The following is a 17,267-nucleotide window of genomic DNA, read 5'->3' as shown; positions in this document are numbered from 1 at the left end:
GCATCATTCAAAGATTTTGTTTCCTACTCTGGATTTAGCCTCAAAGGCAACACCCCCTCTCCTGGCATGTGTGTGGCAAACTCCATTAGATTTTATTAGGAGTTGCCAATCTGAGATGTGTGTTCTGTTGTGGTTTGATGGTTTCCTTTGGTTGCTTTGGTCTTGATGGTCCAACAAAGTTTGACAATACCTGCTAATCATAGTTTTGGATGTTAGTAGTTTTCAAAAGGATTTGGTGTTTTGCCTTTATGGATGATCTGATTTCTATGTATCCGGATGCTCCAATGGGTGATGAAGCGTGCTTCCATACAATGTATATGATCCTCTATATGTGGCTGCTTATTCAAGATACAACTGGTCAGCCAATTGTGCAATGACTGCTGCTGTAATTCTGTGGGCCTGAGGCTAAGATCAGATCCCAACCATGTGGCCCTTGAGAAGGGACATTTGAGAAAGAGATGGTGAATAGTTTCCTCTTCCTCATGGCAAAAAGGACAAAGGGGTTGAGCAGGTATGCCTCTTTGGATTAGGGAGTGGCTGTATAGAATTTGTTCAGACCTAAGTAGATTAGAGTTTTCTAACTAGATCAGCCTTTAAAGAATGAGTGATAGGATCAATAAGCTTAGCTACTGTAGTAGATTGATATTCAACTAAGTTGGGATTACTATGAGTTGGTGTGAGGGATAGTGGAGCCTTGTCCAACCAGCCATCTCTCTTGATGAAGAATAGGGGTTTTAATGTTGACTATGTTCCTCCAAATCCAGGAATGATGTCTCTTTGGTTTGTGATTGAACAGATCCTCATTGAGAAAGTAATTTGGTTCGAAGTGTTGAAATTCCAAAGTTTAACCCCCTGAAATTGAATGGCTTTAGGTTTACAAAATGAAAGTTAAAAATGACAATTATTTTTCTCAATTTAAGTAATTTGTAACTACAGCATCTTATAATTTGTATGGAGTCCAAAACCAATGTAAATTAAGCCAACTTTAATTCATAATACACTTAAAAAAAGATAATAAAGCAATGCAACTAGGACAAGTAGTGCTTATATTGCCTTCCGTCGATATTTTGTCATCTTCCTTTGTCTCTAGATTATGCTAAAGATGACACACGGTGCAATAACCTTTTAGCCTAGTAACATTTTTCCTCTCATTTATTTAGGGTCTACCATAGTTGTGAGATTTGTGATTATAACTTATAAGTGATTCAATCTTTTTATTTTTATTTTTAAATATTCATCTTCTTTTTTCCCCAATAATATAATGGTTATAATGAGGGGTAGGGTATTTGAACCCTAAATATTTATGTTGAAAATACTAAGAGGTGTTAGTTGAAAACTTGAGCTACAAGGCTCTTGACTAATATTTTTCTATTTATTATTTAAAAAAACAAACATAATGGAAATCCAAAGACTCTAAACTCAATTCTGCCTATCTACTTGTGAGAGACCACACGGTGTCTACACTACTATAATCAAATTATGTTGAAATAATAAAGATACACATCTAAGAAATAAATGGCAAGTATAAGGGCAACAGAAAAGAATTATTACATGAAAAAAAAAAAAGGACATGGCTAAGATGTTGGCCTAGAATCTGGCCAAAACTGGGAATTTAGAGGTTGGAACATTCTTTTTGATGTTTTAGGGTCTGTTGGATTGACTATTGAAGGATGAGGAAAAAGGAGTAGAGTTACGAGTAGAGTTGGACAAAAAAAAAAAAAAAATTAATTTTGGGCTAATTTTACTCTACTTTCCCTCAATCCAAACGAACTATTAAGCTTAATGGATAGATACCATATTTAAAATCAAATGCTCCACTGGTTTAAAATTGGGCTCCACAAGGTCTAACCCAAAGACCCACCATTTTGGCCTTTAGAGTTGACAAGACTGTGCTGGCGAAAATGGCTAGATCAGGCCCTTGAGGCCCACTGTTACAACAAAGGACACTAGGCTAATGCTCAAACAAAAGTCTTTGCCCTACTTATTGTGTGGACCAAGCCCTAATTTGTGAAGGAGAAACCCAACAAAGGGGTGATTTATATAGATGTGGATTGGAGGGAAAGAGTTATTTTGCAACAAATTTGAACTCATAAACGGTCTCTCCACTGGGCTTGGCACACTTGAGGAACCATAAAGCCCATGCATGAGTTCAACGTGCAAAGCCTAGCCACTCATGGAAAATCCAATATGCTCGACACACATTTTTGCTCCTAATAAAGGATTCAATCAACATTTAATGATAATTTTCTTAATCCTCAAACTCAGCAAATTGAGATGGTCAATTTCCTTTTAGAAAAGCAACTTTTGCGGTTAGATTTTAGCCAACTAGTTGACTGAAACTTGAGGAAAATTAATGACAACCTACTTGTTTTGCTTTCAGTGTTCACCACTGAAAGCAACAAATTACTATTTTACAACAAGTACAACATTTAACAAACTTTTAACTGACTCTAAAAAAAAATTATAAAATGAAAGAGGATCTTAACAATAACTAGATCAAGAGTGAGAAAGAAGTTTGAGTCATGTGGTAGGGTGAGTGGATCGATCGAGAGAAATAAGTAATGTTAGTGTTAAAATGTCAAACCGGTGACTTGAGAAATCCAATCAGCAAGATGAGAGCGAGATTGCTACGAGGGATGTGGGGCATAAATTGTTTTACAACTCTTAAGGGGTGTAAAATAGTTTATGTCCCAAGATTCTATAGGACAATAAAATTAAATATAATAAACCTACTGTATTGTACATTTTTATTTTAGAAATAATTGGTTTGAATTTAAAAAATTATACATAAACTTTATAAACTTTATTCAACTAAACACTTTTTAAAATTTTTTTCTTAATTTTAAAATATTCCACAATACATTTTCCAACATTTCTCTCACTCATCAAATACAAAGAACAACAAAAAATGCACCCGAGAAATGTTTGATCGGCCATTAAAGAAAACAATTTCAGGGAAAAAAAAAGGCAAGATGTGTGTAAGGGGACAATAATCGTAAGAAACTAGGAGAAAGAAAAAAAAAAAAAAAAAAAGAAGGTAATTACACTCTCCTCTCTTGAGGTTTGAAAAAATTAATATTTTCTCTTATATTTATTATATTAGTAATGAAATATTCTAAATTTTTATAAGAATTTTTTTTACCATTGTTAGTAAAAAAAAATTATTAAGCACCAAAACACTTCCAAAGAAAAATCTCTTCATATCACGTTGAAAAAAAAGAGAGTAAAATTTCACGCTTCATATTTAAAAATAATTAAAATTTTAACTATGAAATAAGATAATTTTAAAAACCTGCTACTAAGCAAAAGGCAAGTTAGTACACAATATTTTTTAATATTAATTTAACATGACTTGCTTAATCAAATGTCAAGAAAGAAAGTGTTTTTTCCTATCAAATTGAGGTAGAGTGTCCTTTCACTAAACCTAGCGGAAGGGGAGTGCAATTACTCCCAAAAAAAAAAAAGTTTGAAAAATAAAGAGAGGCAGGCCCATCTTCATCACATAAGCAATGAGTGGAAAAATCTGGGCAAGGACAATGAAGAGTCGGGAAGGGGAAGGGGCTCTCAAAAACGTTTTACACGCAAGGCAAATTATTTCTCATGCTGTACCGGAAACATTTTTTTAATTTGGCCAACGTTAAGGTGTACACGCACGAAAATGATTGCTCACCGAACATCTTTCTTTGTTTCATTTTTTGGACGGTCTTGGTGGTTTGAGGAACTCTGTCAAAGTTTCAGTAGGTAAGTTCTTTTTTTTTTGTTTTTGGTAGTACTGCTAGCCAAATTAACCGAGTATTAAAGTTCATATTTGTTTGTTTAATATTATTTAGAACACAAGTGGAGAGCTTGAATTCAATAGCTAATAAGATCACATGTTCACGCTTTGTTTATTTTCTTGTTGAATAAGTTCCAATTTATTTACGAGTTACTTGATTAACTTATTTTATCTTTTCATAAAATAATTGCTTTTTAGGATGGATGGTCTGTCTATATTATCATTAATGGCTTTTTGATATCATATGAACCAATTTACAAACTTATACAATTCAATTTCAAGTGTATATAAATATTTTTAGACAGGTTGATAATTTGCATTTATTAAAATTTAGAAATATATATTTTTATTTTTCAAACAATAAAATGATAAACTTTAAAGATAAATAGTAATTTCTCTTTTTGAATTAAAAATAATATTTATTATTTGACATTTATGACTTTCTTTTAAAGAAAAGTTACGCTTCATTAATGATGATATTTTTGAACTACATCAAAGTTCAGTTCAAATAGGAAAATCTTCTTATATATACTATAGATTATATATAGTTAAATTGAGCATTTTATTAATGAGCTTGTTCACAATATATTATTATGTTTGAACTTGATTTGTTTAATAATCGAGCTTATACTTGGGCTTGAACTTAACTCGTTTACTTAATAAGCGAACATAAACAAGGTTTTTTTTTAGTCAAGTTCAAAGTTCATAAACAACTTGATTGATTTATATTATTGTCCTAATAATGCACGCATTATCTTCTACTTCAGTTGCTTCTTCTCCTCATCAATATTTTGTTTATTGTATTTTATTTAAGTCAACTAATAAATAAGTCTAACTTTTTTTCAAATGGTTTTTTAAGCTTACATCATATTTTTGTATTAAATAGTTTTTTTTTTTATTGGCGTTAAGTACCACATAATATTCTGCCAACAACTCACATAGGTTGAATTTAATTGTTCTTATAAAAAAGAACCTTGTTAGCAGTGAATCAATAATTTGATACTGTGTGGTTGAAATTAATTGGGGGTTCTAAGGTATAATAACTAAGTTTCTCAAAAAAAAAAAAAAAAAAGTATAATAACTAAAAAACTATTGCGCCAAGAGTCTTGCAGCTTAACTGGTACTCTTAGTATTTTTAACGAAGACATAATATTGAAAGAAATGTCTTGACTTCAAATCATACTCTAATATTGGATTCATAATTTATTGGTTTAAGCCATTTTAAGATTTCTGACTTTTAATTCTCTATCTTGTAGAGCCATTCTACGGCACAATTGGCTTATATCAATAGAAGGAGAGAAGAAAAAAATGGTCAGGTATCATTTTTGTGCACTACCAAGTGAATTGCTGGGTGTTGTAAGTATAAGACAGATGATTCGGCACTTTTTTTTGCTTTTCCAAAATTTCTATGATACATCTTTCTTCATGATACATCTTTACGACGAAGTGTTAGTCTTTTAAAATTCTGAGGTAGGCTAAATAGATTTTTTACAAACTATTTACAGTTGATCACATGTATTTTTTCTATTATATTATTTTATTTAAAGTCATACTCTTTGTTAGTTCCTTTATTGACTTGTCATTTTTTACTACTATTTAGTGTATAGTTATCAACGCCAGAAAACAATTTTCTTAAGAGTTAAGACCAAATAAAAAATCATCACATAATGGAAAACAGCTGCTGAACCATTTATCTAACCTAAAAGGAAAACTATTTTTTTTTCCTCTCAAAAAAGGAATATAATACAAGTTACTGTCGCATTCAAGATATTCTTTTTTAGTCCCAGGAAAAAAGAAATATGATACAAGTTTATAATTATTACCAGAGTATAGAACACAATTGGGAGAGGCAGTGAGGCACAATCAAGGTATATGTAAGCATTGATTGATTTATAAAGCTTTAATTTTCAGGATTAGCTGATCAAAAGTCAATAACCCAACCAAAGAGAATAGAAAATGGAAGAGATACTTTGGAGGCATGACATGAAACACTACTTCTAACACACTTTATTTAAATTTTCAGGGTCAGACTGTCCAGATGCACTTATCCCTTGATAGAGCTAGAAACTGATTTGATGAACATAAGCATTGTTTAGAGCTTATGCTTAACACCTCATTACAGTTGACATTTTGAAGAGAGTCGGTGAAAATTCATGCAACTCTAGACTATTTGATGGAAGAAATATAGTTTCCAAGAGGCTTTATCTGAATTTTAAGGGTCAGCTAATCAAAAGTCAGCGGCAACCTACCCAATAAGAGTACAATGATTAGATCATCAGATATGCACAGGGCTAACAAAATATAATTAGATCAACGTTACCATTGTTAGAGCACATGAACCTAAAATATGTGACCAAAGAGAAATCAATTCCCACTTATATGAAATGATATGTCCCACGGAGTAAGAAGGGAGGCAAAATTAAATGGCAGAGATTGCAGTAAACTTGGTCATCGGCAAGTTAAGGCCCTTGCTGTCCGGTGAGGCCAAACTATTGCTGGGCGTACATAAAGAAGTTGCAGAAATCAAAGATTCACTGGAGCATATTCGAGCTTTTACTAAGGATGCAGATGCAATGGCAGCAAAAGAAGACAGAAGCAACATTGTAAAACTCTGGGTGAAACAAGTGCAGGAAGTTGCTGAGCGCATAGAAGATGTCATAGAGGAGTACAAAATTCGCGTGGCACAGCTGCAACCTGATCAACTGAGTAAATCCAAAGGTTTCCTCAAAAAAGTTTCTCACCAGTTCAAAAGTCTCAAACATCGGCGAGAGATTACTTCAAAGATTCAAAATATCAGAAAATTACTCTTCCAAATCAAGCGAAAAAATGATAGATTCAAATTCAAAGAGCAAGGATCGAGCAGCAACACAAAAGAAGTTACATGGCATGACCCTCGACTGGCGGCCCATTTCATTGGGGAAGCTGAAGTTCTGGGCATCGATGACTCTATAGAGGAAGTGACAGCTTTGTTGGTGAAGGGCACATCTAAACTCTCCACAATTTCAGTCCTAGGCATGGGCGGTATTGGCAAGACCACTCTTGCCAAGAAAGCTTTTGACAACCCTAGAGTGAAAGAACATTTTAACTGTCGTATTTGGATCACGGTATCTCAATCATACAACATGGAGGGGCTGCTGAAAGAGATGTTAAGGCAATACTATAAAGCAATGGGGCGAACAGCACCCGAGGAGATCAACACCTTCAATGTGATATCACTCGTCTTCAAACTGAGGGAAAGTCTACAAAATAAAAGGTGTGTTGTTGTTTTTGATGATGTATGCGATGAAGAGTTTTGGGGATCTATAATGCATGTATTTGATGATGATGATAATGGCACTAGAATAATAACCACAACACGTTATTATGATGTTTCTACCTCCTGCCGAAAGTTTTCAATTGTTTATATTCACGAACTGCAGCCTTTACCTCCTGAAAAGGCCATGGAACTCTTTTGCAGAATAGCATTTAAGCACTCTGTCTTTGAGTGGAATTATCCCCCAGAACTAGAGGAACTGTCTTTTGACATTGTTGAAAGATGCCAAGGATTGCCTCTTGCCATTGTTGTGATGGGCGGTCTACTGTCAACCAAAGAAATGATTGTCTCCGAATGGGCAAGTTTTCTTGATAATCTCAGTTTTGAGCTAGACAGTGATCCTCATCTTGCAATTATCAAAAAAATCTTGTCCTTCGGTTATCACGATCTGCCTTTTTACCTCAAATCATGTTTCTTATATTTTGGCATGTATCCTGAGGACTATTCTATAAGATGTTCAAGATTGATTAAACAATGGATAGCTGAGGGTTTTGTAAAGGAAGATGAGAATGGTAATACATTGGAGGAGATTGCAAATGAATACTTATCTGAGCTCATCCGTAGAAGCTTGGTTCAAGTTTCAAGTGTAAGTGTTGATGGGAAAGCTAAACATTGCCATATTCATGATTTGTTGCATGAGTTCATCCTTTCAAAAACTGCAGAGTTGAATTTCTGTCAAGTTTTGGGGAAAAAGGACTCAAGTTTCTATGGGAAATGTCGGCGCTTGTCAATTAACCATTCTACTGATAATGTATTGAGCGCCAATGTGAAGTCACAAATTTGGGATGATCATAGTTACGGAAAAAGCAAAAATATGCGAAGATATAGATATCCCCTCTCCTTTCTTTTCATTGACACTCAAAAGGGAAATCAACCCGGAGATCTTGTAGGGAAGTTTCTTCATCGTGGCATTGCAAATGGGCACCTTTTAAGGTTACAGATTCTAGATCTTGAACATGTATACAAACCTCAATTGCCTGAAAATTTAGGAGATTTAAGTCATCTGATTTTTCTAGGCTTGAGGTGGACTTTGCTAGAGATCATCCCTTCTTCAATTGGCAAATTACTTAACCTCCAAACTCTGGATCTGAAGCATACTAATATGAAGGCTCTTCCTAGTTCAATACAGAAACTGCAGAAACTTAAGCACATATACATAACCGGAAGTACAATTCGACCTCAACTAGCCATGCAGTATCTCCAAAGTTTGAAGAATCTCCATACATTGAAGGGGTTATTTCTAGAAAGTTACCCTGCTCTAAGCGAGGGCCTGGACCAATCTCCTTGGAATAATAAAAAAGGCAAGGGCCTGTATGAGGGCCTGGGCATGTTGATCAACCTTAGAGAATTGGAGATAGAACTTGAGCTTATCCCATCACAGCTAGAGATTGTGATAAAGCATGTTATAAAATTGAAGCACCTTCAATCTTTGAAGTTGACATCATATTCTGCAACTGAATCTTTGGGGCATCTAAAGTTGGAGTCTCTTTCAGGCCTTGAAAATCTTTCCCGACTAGAGTTATCTGGAGTAATAGATAATCCATCCATTTTCATAGACACAAATGGACTCCCAAAAAATTTAACTCGCCTTACTTTGGTAGACTCTGCACTTGGAGATGATCCAATTCCAGTATTACAGAAGCTTCACAACCTTAGATCGCTGTATCTCAATGATGGGTCTTACACAGGGAGAAGCATTGTTTGCTCCACGGGAGGCTTTCCCCAGCTTCATGTTTTGAAAATGTCATTTCTGTTCAATTTGGAAGAAGTCATTGTGGAAGAACTAGCCATGCAAAAGCTCGCGGAGTTGGAGATTGTGAACTGCCGTAATTTGGAGGTCCTCACTGGGTTAGAGAATTTAAAGACTCTCCAACAATTGAAGTTAACAGATATTTCAAAAGAATTCATAGCAACAATTGAGGAAACCAAAGGGAAAACTTTGGAAAATCTTGCCATTATTGTTAGGCGGCCATGGTGAACTGAACTCTAAATTTATGCATATATAAGGTTTGTCTTTCTTTCCTTTTTCACAGATCCTTTTCATTTTTGCACTTTTTTTAAAACAAATTGTGAAAATTTTGGCATTGCACCTTGTAACAGGTTCCTGATTCTATTACTCGCCTGTACCAGAGAATTGAAGTGATGTTGGACAAAAGCCACTGAGCCAGACAAGTCTCTTGTAGATGACATCTTGAAATTCTATTGGGCTCATCTTGGGCTTGGGATTAATTGTCACCTTTTCATGCGTTGCTTATCTATTTGTTGCCCAGTTCATTGCTATTTCATCAACATTAATACTTAGTGATGGTAAACTTAGTAACTGGCAAAGTCTTTTCATTGCTGGTCTTGCAAATAACTACAATAAAATGGGAGACTTTGTAACTAACAAAGCCATTCCATATCTTGTTCCATTTGTTTTTCTTGTTTTATGTTCCTTTTCATCTTTTTGGAATAATGTCTCTGTAAAATTGGCAACGTTTATGGCTCATTAGCAATTTTGAATAAAAAGAAACTGTGTTGTATGTTTTTTCTTTTTCTTTTTCATTTATCTGTCAAGAAACTTCCATGTCTTTTTTTTTTTTTTTTTCACCAAGTTAGGGAGATGAAAAAATCCAATGCAGATTGACTAATAAAAGAAAGCAGCCCTAACATTCATATTACGTGTTCGTTTGGAACAGCTTATTTAACTGAAATTGAAAACTTTTTTTAAAATTGTAAAAAAAAAATGTTTAAAAATTAAACTAAATAGTATAGTAGAATCCATGGATAATATCAAAAAATATAGTGGAACCCATGATAGTATCAAAAAAAGCAGTCAGACTCATAAATAGTAGCAAAAATAGGCTGAAAGTGGAGATAAGTTGAAAAATTCAACTCATCCCAAATGCACACTACATATCGTTAGTTCTAGGCCAAAAGTGGTGCAGAGGGAATCTTATTGCTAGTTTGGCTCTGTCAATGACTTGATAATTTAGTTGGGAACTGCTTCTGTGGTAAATTGGAGCCAGGGACAGTGGAGTTGTCTAAGGTCTGCAAGAGGGTCCCTGCATCTCCATGGAGGATCCCTGTGTTGTGACTTGTGACCATATCTGCTCAATATCCTTGCTGTTAATTAGTATGGCAATTTTATGGTATCCTAACTCCTTAGCCTTCACCTCTACTGTTTTAATGGCAATGAGCTTTAGCTTTGAGGTTGGTCTCCGCTTTGGGTGCTAAAGCATCCATCAAAGATTTTATTTCCTATTCTGGATTTAGCTTCAAAGGCAAACACTTCCTCTCCAGGCATGTGTGTAGCAAGCTCCATCAGATTTCATTAGTAGCTGCCAATCTGGGATGGGTTTTGTTGTGGTTAGATGGCTTCCTTTGGTTGCTTTGGTCTCGATGGTCCAACAAAGTTTGACAACACCTGCAAATCATAGTTTTGGATGTTAGTAGTGTTTTAAAGGATATGATCCTCTATATGAGGCTGCTTAGTCAAGATACAACTGGCTAGCCAATTAATGTGCAGTGACTGCTACTGTAATTCTGTGATCTTGAGGCTAAGATCAAATCCCAATCAGATAGCTCTTGAGATATGGCACTTGATAACGATATGGTGAATAGTTCCTCCTCATGGAAAAAAGGACAAAGGGGTGGAGAAGGGATGCTTCTTTGGACTTCATGGAAAATTCTCCATATGAAGTTGTTTTTGGTTTGACAGAAGTTGATCTCCGAAAAATATATTTTGCATTTATGGTGTTTGGGGCAACAGAAAATAATGTTCAATTAAAAAAACAATTTCCAATTGTTCGTAAAATAAAGGCATTTATGGTGGAAATTGATTTAGACTTTCATTTTTCGTAAACCATTTTCTATATTACTCAAAACTTATCAATTGAACTTCCATCTCTCATTGTCTGCCATCCAACCACCACCCCCACTAACGTCCCTAGTCTTTGGTGGCCAATGACTAGCGGCCACCACTACATCTAGTCCGATAGTCCTTGATCACGATTTTTTTATCTAGAATTTTCATTTTTTTTTATTATATATGTGCTTGGGAGATAAAATAAAATAAAAGAGAAAATAGTAGAAAATATGTTTTCCACATGGATGTCTTAGTCCTCTTTTGGCATGCTGGTCACTGGTTAGCGTAGATTGTTTGCTTCTGGTTTCTTGGTTAATTATCTGAGAGGCATATTGGTCACAATTCATGATTTGGCCATTTGGGGTGGCATAATGTTCTTCTTGATCCCTGAAATTTCATTTTTAAGTAACAAATTAAAAAAAAGGCTCACAAGCTCAATCTTTCCAACAACCCAAGCCCACAAACCCGTATGTGCTTGGCAAAATAAAATGAAAGGCTGGTTTAAAATTGGGCCCTCAAGGTCTTAACCGAAGCCCACCAATTTGGCCTCTAGAGTTGACAACGCTATACTAGCAAAAATGGCCAATTCAGGCCCATGAGATCCGGTAAATGGGTTTTATCATTTATGTATCCAACTCATTTATAACCAACCCAAATCCACCGCTGTTTGACACCCCCTTGATACCATAGAGGACTTTGCATGATGAGGTGTTATTTATCAGATTATACATCGCTAGTAGATTTCAAAATTCATATTTGATGCACCATCCGTGCATGAACAAAATGTGAGTACGTTGTCTTCTGACATTTGGTAATAAACTCATTGTCCAATTGCGTCTTTGTGGAGAATCATTTCTTTAAGTGCAGTGAAATAAAAGTACACATTTTCATAAAAGAATTGCCGACCAAAAACAGACTTAAGCCTAAAAAATATGAATTGGAAGTAATTCTTTTTAAGTGCATTGAAATAAAAGTACACATTTTTCATACATAATCGGTGTTTACACACAGTCACACACTACTGAATTTACACAGCAATTTAAAACTTGAAAGCGCTAGGACCCCAGAAATTTAAGTCCATGATTTTCCTCATGGACTCATCCTTTGAGCGTTTCTTCTTATCAGAGACCGCCGAGGAAGATTTAGCAGATAGTTCCTTAGCTTGAAAACAAGATTTGATATTGTTTTTGGCACATTAATCTTGCAGTAATCTAAGGAGATAATACCTGTTTGGTCTTTCAAAGTTGAACTCATAATTGATTGTTGAGGTCTCTAGTAATTTAGACGGACGCAAATGAAGAGGTACTTTGATGGGTGTGAAATGAAAGAGAGTCAGTGAGAGAAATTGGGGTTACTTTTCTTATAGAAAAATTATGGCATCACACTCAATTACACAAGTTTGCCCACAACTCGCCCATGTGGCGAGTTGTGATTGGTAGAAGGGTGATGGTGGGTCCATTTGCCACATTCTTTCACCAACCACAACTTGTCACATGGGTGAGTTGTGAGCAAAGTTATATAATTGAGTGTGACACTAGAATTAGTCTTTCTTATATAGGCAGTGTGGAGACTTTTTTTTATTTTTCCTTTTATATATATATATATATAATGTAAAACCACTAAGTCACTTACCAACACTACTCAAAATTTTTTAGCGTGTGGGCATTGTTTAATGTTAATGGGCTAGGAATCCTTTTCAGGTCATTTAAGGGGGTGTTTGGTTTAGGAATTTTCATCACTTAATTCTTAAATTTCATAGACCCCACCTTAAGGATGCTTGTTTGGTTCAATTTTATATCTCAATTCTCATGACTCATTACTCAAAAAAATGAGTTAGGGTCATGAAAACTAAAAACAACTTTTAGAAATTTTCAAAAACTAAAAATTGAGTTATGGATTATAAGTGATGAGTGATGAATGATAAATGATGAGTGATGAGTTAACCAAACAGGTCCTTAGTCAGCTCCTTTGCCATTGCCAGGATTCGGGCGATATTGGAAAAATTCAAGCCTGGACTTTTCTTTTTATTTATTTATTTTCTCTATTGTTTCACATATTCTCTTTGAGAAAAAAATTAAATTCAGGCAGGTGTAAAATCTTATTTTTATACCCTCCAATAACGATGCGCTACATCTGATATTTACAACTAAAAAAATAAAACGTTTTATTCAAAAATATTTTTAGTATTTTACTGGTCCAATGACAGGTGCCACCGATTTTGGTAGTTTGTGCTTTAAAAATTTTATATGTCACACTAAACATTTGAAAATGTTTTCAAATGTAAAACTTTATAAAGAAACAAATAGAACAAAATAGAATAATAAGCACTACCACACTAAAATTCCATACCAAGCCTTCTTCTTGCACATGGAGACCGCCACACCACCAAGCCAAGAAGCCTCCGTCGATACTACCAGAATCTCAGAGTAGCCATGAGATGACCACAAAGGGACACATGAATTGGGGATCACAAGATGGGTAAGCAAGAATCACAAGAAACATACCCACAAGGACCACCGCCATGTTACAATTTTTTTAAAAAAATTTAGTATTAATAAATTATTGACTAGAAAAATGATAAAAATGCTACTAATTATAGTCAACATTCCAAAAGTAACTACCACATATGATTTGTTGTGAAAGTTTTGTTAAAATGTTATAGACATAGCACTTCTCATTTACAAATTGATATGACAATGAATGTGTTTGATGTGTTACGTCAACAATACAATAAATAAATATCTTAATTACTTATTTGTTGTGTCTTAGTGATTGACACATCAATTTGTAAGGCTTATCTAATAAAGTTTATGACAGTTGTGCCATCATTCTAAATAAATTCATTTGAGAAATCAATAAAAGAAAAGACACATAATAGTTGTTTTTGAATTATTTACATTTTTCTTTTGAAATATATCTAATATTGTAGCAAGATTTTCCATGATTTACCAATCAAATATTAGTCATATTTATCATCCAATTATATGTCAAATATTGTTGAACTAAAAAACTAATTAACATTGTCAAGGAAATAAAAAGAGCCACACTTCTAACCTTGAGTCCCAAACAACAAATAACCAAAGTCAAGCAACTTAATAACTTAAGTCATTTGCATATAAAAATGCTAAATAATCAATAAATATTTTTTGAAGTCTACAAAAAGTAAAAAACAATACACATTAGTACACAAATCACAAGGATACACTTGATTACATAAAGTCTAGTCATAAGGAATGAGATGTCTATTGGCTTTTGCGACCAATTTTTATTTTTAGGGAGATCAAGAATTTATTTATTTCATATATATATATATATATATATATATATATATATATATATATATATATATACACACACACACATATATATAAAGAAAAAATTAAATCAAGTCAAAGAAAAGTTCCATCCATGTCCACATTCACAAACCACCGCAAAGTGTGGCTTGATAGTAGGAATTTTCATATTGTTTCACATAATACTTGGCACGAGATGGGAAATTCAAATAGTGGCACTCCGAACCATGGAATTAATTATTGTCATCATATTGGCATGAAGTCGATGAGTCTATACTGATTTTTTTTTTTTTTAATTCAAAAAATAAAATATTAAACATCCACACCCACAATATTGCCATTACCATTTGCCTTTTAGCTTTGCTTTTTAATTATGAATCAAGATCGGAAAAACATTGTTGGTTAATATATCCGCCATTGTTGCTTCCTTGGCCTACCATATTTGGGTTTGTTGTGCCGTGCTAGTAACTTGAAAGTTGAAAGTGGTAAGTGGTAAATTCCAATTGATTTCAAAGTCTGGAATCTCAATATTTCTTGTACATAGTCGTGGTCAATAAGTGTTACAGTGCCTAACCCGGCCAACTAACAATTATTTGGATACTTATCTCAGTGCTCTTAATCCTATAGGTACGTAGTTTATCTCTAGTTGTGTTTAAGCCTGGTTACTTCCGGGCAAATTAACAAAATTATATTATTTCAATAATTATTATTCAAATGATTATATTAGTTTATTTCCAGAGTTTATCTCCAGTTGTGTTTAAGCCTAGTTGTTCTCTTTTTAGAATTGAGAATTTAGTATTTTTTTTTTTAATTGTGTTTTGAAGACATTATTTTAAATGTTGAAATTATATTTATAAAACATGATTTCACTTAAAATTTAGTCCAGTGAGTTGAAATCGTTTTTTCAAAACAACAATTTCACTTATATTTTTTGCCAAGTCAGTTGAAATTGTGTTTTGAATGTCATAATTATATTTTTTGCCAAGTCACTTATAATATAACTAAAAACAGTTTTATTTTATTTTTTCCTGAAAAATATTTTTATTAATTTTTCATATTTTAGTTAAGAAAAAAAAAATTCTCTGTCATTTTTGGGGTCACTAATGATGTAATTACGCAGGAGACTAACAAGAAAATTGAATTGAATAAAGCTAAACAATAAAGAACTAAATTGAATGAAAGAGAAATTACATGACTGATTTTTTTTTTTTGATGAAATACATGAGTAAATTTAATTTTAAACAAAATTAAATTGTGCAATTTATTTTTTAGCCTAAGTTTAAAATAGATGATGGCAAAAATTGTAATACTCTTACCAATTAGCGCCACTTCAATCAAGTGATCGATGGAAATAACTCGTCCCACATGGCCACATGATATACTAGCTCCAACTAATCATAGAAAATTGACGACGTTTTAATTCAACAATTTTTTTTTTCTTTTTGCATTAAAAAAAAACAGTCTTGATTGATAGTTCAATAGTTCGAGAAGGAAGGAATTGAACTTGAACATCTTCATTGAAAAAATAATGGAATTTTTCTACCAAAAAAAAGAAAAAACAAAGGAATTTTAGCTCAACAGTTTTTTTATTAAAATAATAAAAATATGGTTTAAAAGATTAAGGATTAATAAAACAATAAAAAAATATTATAATCAATGAAACACTCCCAAAACTTGGGCCAAAATGACCAAATACCACTATTTGACAATATATGTGAGGATCTACCATTATTTTTGAAATTTATAGAAATCTGCCACTATTTAGGAACTCAAGTTTGCCATGTGAGTTCTTGGAACTCAAAATCCATTAAAAATTGCCACCATGGCAGTGGTTGACCTGAAATTTTCTATTTTAAAATGCTACCTCGAACTCGAACTCGAACTCGAGGTTCACAAGCTCAAGTTTTGTGTTGATATATAATTTTACATACTGTTGTTCACACTTTCACTCTCACCTTCAATCCAGAGTTCTGCCTATCTCTCTCATAGTCATTCTCACTCTCCCTCGCGATCTCCTTCCCTTTCTTCGGACCACGTCACAATTGTCCTTGTCACCAGAAACTCATACGAAATGGAAATCATCCATTCAACCATTAAGAGTCCAAATAAAACCTGGTTAGTCTGAATTAATTCAAGGCCAATCTCGACATTGATGAAATTGAGTAAGAAATTGGTGATCTGTGTATTCAATTTTGAATTAGAAGGTACATAACCCCCAGGGCCAGTTGAATAGTAAAAGCAATAGATGCAGTCGCTTAAGGCACCACGTAAACTAAAGGCCCCCAAATTTTAACCAATAGTATTATTTATAATTAATAAATAAAATAATATTTTTTATCAAATGAAAAACAAACAAAAAAGAGAAAAAAATGTTACGTCCACAATATTTTTCATAACAAATGCTAAATAATAGGTTGTTACAGCCTGTTATTGATGGCAAAGAAAAAAAAATTATAGTGGTGTTTTCAAATAGAAAACAATAAGCAACTTAAAACTTAGGATTTGTTTTGTAAAATATTGTGAATGTTGCACTTTTAAAAAATAAAATAATAATAAGAGTTGAGTTAGTAAACTTTATTAGTTTTCATCTAGACTTAACATTAATCCCACTGTTTTACTTACCATTATCAATTTGCCATATCAACAAGTGTGAAAAGTTTTGTCAAATTTTTTGTATCTGTAAAATTTCTAAAAAAAGAAAAAATTCTACATTGTTCATGTTAATTAGTAGTAATTTTGATCTAAAACAATATAATCAATTTTAGCCGTAAGCCCCTAAATGCATCAAGCCGCCCCTAAAAACCCCATTCTTTATTTGCGAATTAGAAGGTACCTTACTCTTCAGTTTCCTCTATTACCCCAATCTTTATTTATTAACAATAAATTCGATATTTGTCATATTAATCTGTGGTTTCTGATTGTCTTCTTTGTTTGGTTGCTGGGAAAACTCAACAAGAAAAGGAATTATTGAAAGAAATATTTGATTTCTTTTAATATTTAAGTATCCAATATATAAATTATATTTTTTGTTATAGCCTG

The 17,267-nt window shown here is 33.3% G+C and overlaps 1 protein-coding gene across 1 annotated transcript; it reads left to right on the top strand.

Moving 5' to 3' along the window:
* Window positions 1–6,144: 6,144 nt before the first annotated feature.
* LOC142618098 (putative disease resistance RPP13-like protein 3) lies at window positions 6,145–9,598 on the top strand. The gene is made up of 2 exons (XM_075791101.1): window positions 6,145–9,095; window positions 9,189–9,598. The coding sequence occupies exon 1, from the start codon at window positions 6,199–6,201 to the stop codon at window positions 9,064–9,066; it is 2,868 nt and encodes a 955-aa protein (XP_075647216.1). The 5' UTR covers window positions 6,145–6,198; the 3' UTR covers window positions 9,067–9,095; window positions 9,189–9,598.
* The last annotated feature ends 7,669 nt before the right edge of the window (window positions 9,599–17,267 follow it).

Source organism: Castanea sativa, chromosome 11 (assembly GCF_040712315.1).
Source record: "Castanea sativa cultivar Marrone di Chiusa Pesio chromosome 11, ASM4071231v1".
Classification (NCBI taxonomy): domain Eukaryota; kingdom Viridiplantae; phylum Streptophyta; class Magnoliopsida; order Fagales; family Fagaceae; genus Castanea; species Castanea sativa.
The sequence above is the reverse complement of the archived record's forward strand: the minus strand, read 5'-3'. Positions and strand labels throughout refer to the sequence as shown.

Bases quoted from the DNA above. Each gene is read 5' to 3' on its own strand.
- LOC142618098 (XM_075791101.1), top strand. From the start codon at position 6,199: ATGGCAGAGATTGCAGTAAACTTGGTCATCGGCAAGTTAAGGCCCTTG.